Below are 10213 nucleotides of genomic sequence, written 5' to 3'. Positions count from 1 at the left end.
GGCAATTTCTCTCGAGGAAGAAAAAGGGCAGGTGCTCAAGCCCACTTTGATGTCTATGTGTGCACGTGCCTGAACCAATGTATGACCTAAAGAGACTGGAGAACAGGCATCATGGGTTCAGACGTCTGTCACTGGTCATAGATGCAAGTTTGCTTCGGCATCTTGGAAATATATTTAGAATTATAAACAATAATTTTCTCTAAAGCTGCGAAAAGCGTTATACAAATAACTGACTTGACTTGATGTGCCTTTTGCACACTTCAACAGTGGTCACAATCATGACTAGATGTTTGAAAAACAAACTGAATAGGTCTCAAAAATTAATAGAAGTCTAGAAGCAACCACAAGGTGGACTTTATTGACGCACCGCCTTTGACAAACCCTACAGAGGTCAAACATTTCTTGATTCTATTTATATGCGTCACGTAGGCCTACACACTTCTCACTGAAAGCAGCTGAAGGATGAGATCCTTGTGAAACTTTCTCAGCACTAAAGCTTGTTCATTGGTTTCAAGAACTGACAGGCTAGATAGGGCTCAATAATAATGCTTTGATTCATTCAAAAGCCATCATAAACTTGAACAATAAAAATACAAATAAAAGGGAATTTCAGGATGAACACAAACCGTGCTGTGTGAGTTATGCCAACTGCATGTCCCCTTAAAGCAACAATGTTGCCTTGGCACATGATACATTCTTCTGACAGATGCTCGGTCTTGTAAGGCCTCCTGAGTGTCCGAGTTGGCAGCATGACGCGCTAATACCGAGCGGCTCACTTCTCCTTAACCCACGCGTTTCCCCGCTATAGGCCTATCTGTAAACCTTATTTCTATGCTTACAAATTAGTAACTTTCTGTACTAGCCTATCTGCGCGTTTGTAATCCCATGTATAGCGGATGAAAGGAACTATTTGACAGTGCAGGTCTTCCGGCAGCACTAAACCAATCAACTGCAGTGTAGCTAGATCTAGGATTATCACTGGGACTTTATCACAGAACCGAGCGGTTAATGTCGCGTGTGAGTCGCGTTATTCCACTTTATTCCTTCATCGTGTCGTCACGGAATAAACCGAGATTCAATCATGACAGAGACGCGCATTTCGCGCTGGTACTTCGGAGGAATTGCCTCGTGCGCGGCCGCCTGTTGCACTCATCCACTGGACTTAATAAAGGTACGAGCTAGGAATCTACCGGCAACCTTAATGTATTAGCCTTTAAAGTGTAACAGCTATACAGTAAATGTGTTTTAGTAAAGTATATTATAGCACAGTATAGTATAGACTAGTAAAGTATAGCTAGCAGTGGTTCAAACTTTTTGACCCCCACAATTTCCAGAACATTTGTATTGTGTAAAATGTATTTTCATTAAAAATCCCCCGTTTTTTTATACATGACTTTTCCAGGTCTAGAAATAACACTTTTAACATGAGGCTACCTCATGTATGCAGGTTTTTCAAGACAGTTATTGATGGGTGAATATGTTATGTTTTATTGATTGTTTTGTCATATTTTAAATAATTTTGAGTCATCTTCTGGCCCCCTTGTTGAGAACCAGTGTAGTAGCAAATATTATACTATAGTATAGTATAGTATGGAGTATAGTATACTGCAAATGTAAACATTTATTGAACATAATAACATAACATAACATAACATCATAATTTTTCTAATTCTGTTTTGGTATAGTAAGGTACAGTATTGTACAGCGGGGTGATTCTATAATTGGAGATACATTTAGCATTGCAGAAAGTTAAGAAAAAAACTTTTAACTAACAGATTTTTTTTTGTTCAGTATATTATTGAAAACATATTTAATTTTAATAATTCAGTGCTTGCCAAACAGAAGTTACTTCCTTTTTTTACTTTTAATGAAAAAACAGATGTAATAATTCAGTGCTTGCCAAACACAAGTTACTTCCTTTTTTTTACTTTTAATGAAAAAACAGATGTCTTTGTGGTATTGTTTGTCAACTCTGTTACGGACAAATTAGCCAATGTGTAGAAATAACAATAAATCATAACAGGAAAAATCCTTCTTGTTTTATTAGACAAACCGTCCTTACATTCCATCCAACATTTGAAACTGAGATAATATTTCACCTATGCATACATTAAAAATTTAAAAAATACCTATGTCTTCACAGAACTGTCCACTTGGAGCAAATATTTTTCATCTGAAAATTTATTATATACAATATATATTTAAAAAAAGAAATGTTGTTGAAATATTATAAGTGTGCAAAAATAAATCAATAATGTTTATTAGATTTTAAACAACAATTTTATTGTTTTTTGTGAAAATAGTTCATAAACAGAGTTGACCCTTTAAGTAACAGCATTGTAAAGTAACAGAATTGACAGAATTGTCCGATGGACTGTCAATTCTGTTACCGCATTGTCAGCATTGTTACTCTACCTTGGTAACAGAGTTTGACAGTAACAGAATTGACCATTTTCTTTATTTTTTGCCAAAAACTCCACCTGCTAGCATAAATGCTAAGAGCACATGGCACTAATGAAATCATGATTAAAATACTTTTAAATAACACAAAGTGTGATCAATGAAAAAATATGTTTTCCTTTTGATATAGTGGTAACAGATTTGACACTTTATAAAATAACCCTTGGTGTAAGAACTTTTTATATTAAAATATTTTCTTAGAGATAGCAGATCGACTTTTCAGTGCTTCAGATCTTAACAGTGAGGGAAAGTGACATCATTTCCTGTATCTTACATAGTTGTGGGAGATAATTCCACTAATTTAAAGGCAAAGTATGGTACGGTAACAGAGTTGACGCAAGATTTACGGACACACATTTTTATAAGAAACATTTTTTTTTTCTTTTTTAATAATGTTGTAGAATTAGGTAAATGACTCTTTAGGGCTTTTATAAATAAAATGAATGAAATATTACCAAAAGAAAAGTACAATAAAATATTTTGATTACACGATACATGATGGAAAAAATGCACTGACTAATTTGGACAACAAGAAATCATGATTTTCAGCTATTTAAGACACTTTTTTGCAAAAAATATTATATTGTTATAGACTGTAACATCTTGTAATTCATAACAATGAGTAACACAGTATTAAAATAATTAAAAATATAACCATTTGAAAATAGCAGAAAAAAAATAATGACACCAAATGTACCTGCAATTATAGAATCACTCAGTGGTTCTCAACCAGGGGGCTCAGCACACTGCAGGATAACTTAAAATTATTTAATTATATTATATTGACAAATCTAACTGAGCTAAGAAAAAGGTTCTTTATAGTCATCCATGGTTCCATGCAGAACCTTTAATATCTGTGGAATATTTTTTGGACTATTAAAATGTTCTTCACACTAAGAAAAAAGAAAAAAAAAAGGATATTTTAGGAACTGTTCACTGCAAGGTTCTTTGTGGAACCAAAAATGGTTATTCTATGGCATCGCTGCAAAAAAAAAAAAAAAAAACATTTTTGAACCTTTAATTGAGGAGTGTAGTATTGTATAGTAGTTCCAGTATACCTTAATACAGTAGATACAGAAGTGTAGTATAGATAGTATAGTAGTCTAGTATAGTCTATACTGGTTTTGCCTTAGTTCTTTCCTCCACCTTCAGGTTCATCTGCAAACCCAGCAGGAGGTGAAGATGAGGATGACTGGCATGGCTATGCAGGTGGTGCGCAGTGATGGGGTGCTAGCACTCTACAATGGGCTCAGTGCTTCACTCTGCAGGCAGGTTAGTGCCTCTGCAGAGGATTTGGCTTATTTATGCTTTTGTGCTCACTTTAAGGTCTTACAACAAGGCGTCCTAAATGGTAAAGATTCTTTTGACAGTGTGGTGCCATGTTCACTCTTCTAGATGACTTACTCAATGACCCGCTTTGCCATTTATGAAACTGTGAGAGACAAGATATCTAGTCAAAACCAGGGGCCCATGCCCTTCTACCAGAAGATCTTGCTGGCTGCTTTTGGAGGTAACAACATAATCCTGTAACTGTTAATTTGCCTGAAGCATATAATGAAGATGGATCTCTCTGTTTGGCATCTTTTAAAACAGTGATTGTCAAACGTTTTGACTCCAGACTCCCACTGTCCACAATTTTATTATATAGTTTTAATAGCAGAATGTTCTTCAGGTATCTCACTCTATCATTTAAATGATTTTTCCAAATTTGTGATTTACAGAATAAGGATTTTTTATTTTTATTTTTTTACTCACAATTTCACAGTTTATTTAATAAAATATTTTAGAGCTTGAGATAGCTAGAAAAAAAATTCTTTATAAAAAATAATTTTAAATCATTTAAAGTAATATTAAGGCCCCCTTGGAAGTTTTCTGAGGTCCCCTTGTTGAGGACCTCTGTTTTAAAAGGACAGTTCACCCCAAAATTAAAATTCTGTCATCATTTATCCAAACACGTAATTTTTATCCTGTGTTATAATTTCTTTCTATAAAACACAAAATGAGATTTAAAATGTCTGAGTGGCTCTGTTTTCATACAACAAAACAGAAGAAAGAAAAACCTGTTCCTTTCATTTCTTAATCTGTAGGTCTTACTGGTGGGTTTATTGGGACACCAGCGGACATGGTTAATGTCAGGTGAGTGACACTGATTTACACAAGGGAGTCTCATAAAACAGCAGCAGAGTTTTTTTTATTAATAATTTCTCATAAAACAGAGTTGTGAGTGTTTTTCATGGTGAAGCAACTGTAGATCTGTTTGGGTAATCTTTTTTTATGTAAATAAAAGACTGCTATGTGTCATGTCTTGTTTCATGTTTCAGTTCAGTTTCATCCCCCACTCTCAGAAATAAAGGTACAAAAGTTGTCACTGGCGCAGTACCTTTTCACAAGGTACACTTTTGTACTTTTTAATATGTTACTTTTAAGGTACCAATATGGACCATTTAGGTACAAAGTTGTATCTTTTGAAAAGATAGCACACCAGTGACAGCATTTGTACGTTTATTTCTGAGAGTGCCTGTGTTTAGTGTTGGTTTCATTTGTTCATATGGTTATTGATTTGTTAATTGATCGGTCCCACCTGTTCCTTGTTTCCTGCCTTATTTAGCCTATGTATAAATTCCTGTCTGCTTCGGCTCTTGGCACTGTTCTCATCAATATAATGTTGGTTATAAACTTTTCTCCTCAGTTTATATTGTGCTCCCAATTTCCAGAGTGGTTTTTGTTTGTTAAATTTACTGCTTTGCAAACAGATCTATGCTTCAAATGTCAAGAACAGACCCTCCAACCTTGAGCCAGTGCCAGTTGCCCAGTCTGTTCTAGAGCCAACTCTTATTGATCTGAGTGTCCTGGAAGTAATCCCCACTCTTAAGCCCACCCCCAAAACCCATCCTCCTTCACTCCACCCATCCAGTGCCCTTGCCCTGCCTTTAGATATTCTGCCAGAATCCTTCTCAGCCCTGCAGCTCTACTGGTGCAACCTCAGTCTCATGGCAACCCAGGTCCACCCAACCAGCGACGTTCAACCTTCACAATGGTTTGTCATCCCTCTTATTCCACCAGGCTTCTCATCTCTCAGTCTCCAACTTGGTCTGTTGCCTTACCTTGCTTCACTGGGGCTTATCCCCCTGGCTCCACCTTGGTCCTCCAAGCCTGTGACGGCGCCCTGGTCCACCATTCACTGGCTCCACTTAGGTTTTCACCTCCTCTGGCTCCTCCTAAGTCTTCTAATCCACTGGCTCCTCCATGGTCAATTGTCCAGCCATCTCCTCCTTGGATCTCCATCCCTATGGCACTACCATGGTCATCTCCTCCACTGGTTCCACCATGGTCTCTTCACCTGCTGCCTCCTCCATTGGGGGTCTCCATGTGGTCTTTTCCTCTGCCGTGGTCATTTCCTCCGTTGGTTTGCTTTGCTCCTCTGTTTATCCTGTGCTCCTGAGTTGCAGAGTGTTTTGATTTTGTTTTTCATTTAATAAATTTACTTCACAATTAGATCCATGCTCTCCTTGCCCTACACAAGGAGATTTTGAGACACAAGTAATTGTGTGCCTTTTCCTCTACCCTGTGTTTTATAACAGAATGCAGAATGATGTGAAGTTGCCACCTGAATTAAGAAGAAAGTGAGTCTCAAAAAATATGAAGTACACACCAAACTAAAACAAAATAATCTGTCATGACAACATATGGTGTTTTGCAGCTATGCACATGCTCTTGATGGATTGGCACGTGTCTGGAAAGAAGGTGAGAATAAGAAAATCCGTTTACAAAAAAATTTGACACATTTTGGCATAGTACTATAAGAAATCAGATGAACTGCCTGAAAAGATACTGTCACAGAATACAGTATAGAATTAATTGCAGCATTGTTTTGTTGCTGAAGAGGTATGCATGCCAATTTCTGCACTTAAAGTCACAGATTAAAACCTTCCCACAGCAATCTGGAAATGTGTAGTGACAGAATGTGGGCCTGTGCTACTTACTCATCCATCAGGAAAGAGAGAACAGACAAGGGTTGGGGTTATTTGAATTATTCATAGAGCTCTGTTTGTAAGAGCTCCTGCCTTTAAGGAACACTCCACTATTTTTGAAAATAGGCTCATTTTCCAGCAGGCGCAGTGATATTACGCCTGCTGCACCCATGGCAAAGTTCCTTGATTATTACGCCGGAATAAGAGTATAGTTCCTAGCCGTATCGGCCTAGAAAATCGCAACATTTAATTTTCTGTCGTCTTAGTACACAATGTAACTACAGCAGTGGCGGGCCGTGCATTTTATGTTTTCTTCACAGGGAGGTTGTGCTACTGTTCTCTGTCAGCCTATGGATGTTGTGAAAACCAGACTGATGAATTCAAAGGGGGAATACAGGGTACGATTCTGCTTGAATTTTCAATTTTGTAATTGTCTTTTTTTATTATTTATCTTACATCTACATTGCATCTTGAATTTCCTTTAATTATTTAATTCACCATACACTACTGTTCAAAAGTTTGATTTCTTAGAATTTTTTTGAATATTGTCTTCATTCAGCAAGAACAGATTTGATCAAAAATGACAGTAGAGACATTAATCAAGTTACAAAATATTAATATAATTTAGAAAATACTTTTCTGTTGAAAATTATATTCATCAAAGTATCCTGAAAAATGCATGTTTCTACAAATATATTAAGCAGCACAACTGTTGTCATTGATAATAATAAGGAATGTTTCTTGAGCAGCAAATCAGTATGTTAGAATGATTTCTAAGGTATCATGTGATGCTGAAGACTGGAATAATGATGCTGAAAATTCAGCTTTGCATCATAGTAATACATTACATTTCAGAATATATTAAAATAGGAAAACAGTCATTTTAAATCGTAATAATATTTTACAGTATACTTGTTTTTACTGTATTTTTGATCAAATAAATGTAGACTTGGTGAGCATAAGAGACTTTTTTAAAAAACATTTTCAAAAATCTAAAAAAAAAAACATAAAATGTTTGAAGGGTAGTGTACAGTATATTCAGTTGTGACACACTAATTTCTGTGGTAGGGGGTGATTCATTGTCTGTCTGATACTGGAAAACTCGGACCTAAAGCTTTCTACAAGGTGAAAAACATTTTTTATGGCAATAAAGAGTGTTATACATTCTGAGTGTGCGTTAAACTCTGGTAGTAAATGTGTGTTTTGTCTCCGCAGGGCCTTGTCCCAGCTGGAATCCGCCTGATTCCTCACACTGTACTTACTTTCATCTTTTTGGAGCAGCTCCGATTGTACTTTGGCATTAGAGTCGTCACCTCTACATGAACTCTGACACAAAAGCTCCTGGTATCAACATCAGTTTCAGGTGATCCCTTCACAAGGAGACAGTAATAAAATCCGGTGTAAATTAGGGCTGCACGATAAATCGCATGCGATATTTAATGCGCATCTTGTCAGAAAGCCGGTTCTGTAAACACACAGAAGCGGTAAATCTTACCGTGCAGCCCTAGTGTAAATGGGGTCCAAAACATTCTGTGATCGAATCACTGAAACCAAATAAGGTGGACAGAAACACAATTCGGACCACGAAAGACCACCTACTCACCTGTCAGTCATTCTTTGTGCTAAAGCAATGGTCTCAAACAACATATCCAATTATTTATGCCTTTAAAAAAAAATTACCGAATCAAAATATTTGGAAAATCCTGTAATTACATACACAAGACTTCATGGAAACTCAGTTGCAGTTTTGAAGTTCAGTTCATAAATGAATATGCCTCAAAATGTCACACTTGTGGTGAGATTAAAATTTGAAGCTTATTTGGAAGCAACAATGTTCTCAACCTTTTCTTGTGGGTGACCACTTGTGACTAAATTAACCAAGATGAATGTTAATACCAGGTGTAAACAGCTCCAAAATGCACCTGTCTGCTACAGTGTAGAGCAATGGGCTGTAGTTCCAGGGAAGCACTGGCCAAGGAACCTGACTGAGAAGGAGAAAACTGCTGTTGACAACAGTAGTACCTTTCTTTAGCTGTCTCTTTTTTACTAATAATCATTTTGCAGTGCCATTATTATTAACATTCAAGTTGCCTGCATGTGATAATGTTTGCCATATATACTCAATTTGTCATTTATGTTCTGTTGATTGTGTGATGTGGACCTTGGCCTGTTGTCTTTGTGATCATTTGTTTTTTTAAAAGCGTCTTTTTTCGTTTACCTGAAATGATCTCAAACTGGAATTGACAGAAAACATAATTTCACAATCACAATATTTAAATGTACGACCTTTTGTGTGTTCTATTGATTAAGTGTTTTATTTAATGAGAACCCATCTTAAACCATAAAAACCTACTGGTGTCATTGCTGTCATTACACTGAATAATGTAATACATGTAATGTCCTACAGGTGGCAGTGCTGCATCGTCACTAACTCAATGGTGTGAGCGTAAACTCACGCTTTCATGGGGTGGGAAAGTGTCAGCATATAAAATATCCATACCACTGAGATATGAGGACATAATTACAGTAATCAGCAATCTTATCTATATTCATTATTTACTTGCGATATAAGGTTAAGTATGTTCTTGTGAAGATGTTTGGAAGAGGGTCATTTGACAGTTCAAGGAGTCAAACTGTACTCTGAAAAAAAATCTAATTTGGATGTAAGGAAATAATATGTGGTTTCTGATAAATATTGCATATGAAATCAATATTTCCTCTCTTTTTTATCCACCAAGCCACCACCCAGCCCATCCAGATCCAGGTGACAGCAGCACACTTTCATCATGGTGTTGATCAACATCCAGTGTGTCGGGACATGGTTCCAATTAGCATTCAGGATCTAGATTAGCATTTTGGCATTTTTGGTTTCATCGTCCTGAAGCCAATGGATTTAGTGAATGGGTTTTTAGTTAAACATCTGAAATAAGGGCTGTGGTTAACACAAGTTTAAGATATTTTCATGTTTTATTCTACAACATAAAAAATGTTAACAAAATCCCGTAGCCTATGTTTCATAAAACAGTATTTGGGCTTCAAATTTTATAAAAGTTGTATTCATTTGTGAAGATTTTCATGAAGTACATGACTTTTTTTTTTTTTTTTACATGATTTTCATGATGACAAAATGTGTAAGAATCATAAATGTTTTCTGGCCACATTTCCTGCAATAATACAAAAACCAATTTAAAAAAAAATGTGTTATGTAGCTTAACTACAGACAGTTTCATAAAACAGTACTTCAACATGAAAGACTTACTCTGAAAAGACCAAGACATCAGTGCTTTGCACAATATTATCTAATTGAAGAGAAACAGTTGAAACATATTTGATGCTATAAGGGCCATAAAAATACATTCACGACTGGCCTCTTTGCAAACAGCAGTGAATAAACCCTCACTACTTCACTGACTGTAAAACATGTGCTCATATATGTGGTGACATGACCCCAAGAGCCCTGTTGATGTGTTTATTTGCATTTTCCATTCCCAGATCTTTGCCAAAGTAAGGGAATTCTATCGCTTCCCTTTAGAGTGACATCTGTGTGATCTTTCTCTGTTTCAACATTTGAGGCAATTGTGTGGAGCGCTGAGATGTACAATGAGAGAGATGCTGTGAGAGATATATGAGATACTGTGAAAAACAGGGTAATCTCCATTCCAATCTGTCTGGATTTTTTCCATCCATTTTTTTCCTGCAAAAAAGCCTTACATAACTTGGCTGAAAGACAACATATGTATGTCACAGATGTCACTGTAATCTCAGTGTGTATGATCAGTTTC

General features: G+C 36.2%; 1 protein-coding gene across 1 annotated transcript; it reads left to right on the top strand.

Annotated features, from left to right (window-relative positions):
* The first annotated feature begins 245 nt into the window (after positions 1-245).
* On the top strand, positions 246-7828 carry slc25a10a (solute carrier family 25 member 10a). The gene is made up of 9 exons (XM_016451654.1): positions 246-1171; positions 3613-3732; positions 3856-3970; positions 4548-4596; positions 6042-6083; positions 6161-6254; positions 6752-6829; positions 7500-7556; positions 7647-7828. The coding sequence occupies exons 1-9, from the start codon at positions 1082-1084 to the stop codon at positions 7752-7754; spliced, it is 753 nt and encodes a 250-aa protein (XP_016307140.1). The 5' UTR covers positions 246-1081; the 3' UTR covers positions 7755-7828.
* The last annotated feature ends 2385 nt before the right edge of the window (positions 7829-10213 follow it).

Source organism: Sinocyclocheilus anshuiensis, unplaced genomic scaffold (genome assembly GCF_001515605.1).
Source record: "Sinocyclocheilus anshuiensis isolate Anshui unplaced genomic scaffold, SAMN03320099.WGS_v1.1 scaffold47, whole genome shotgun sequence".
Lineage (NCBI taxonomy): Eukaryota > Metazoa > Chordata > Actinopteri > Cypriniformes > Cyprinidae > Sinocyclocheilus > Sinocyclocheilus anshuiensis.
Note: the sequence above shows the minus strand (reverse complement) of the source record. Positions and strands in the feature narration are given on the sequence as shown.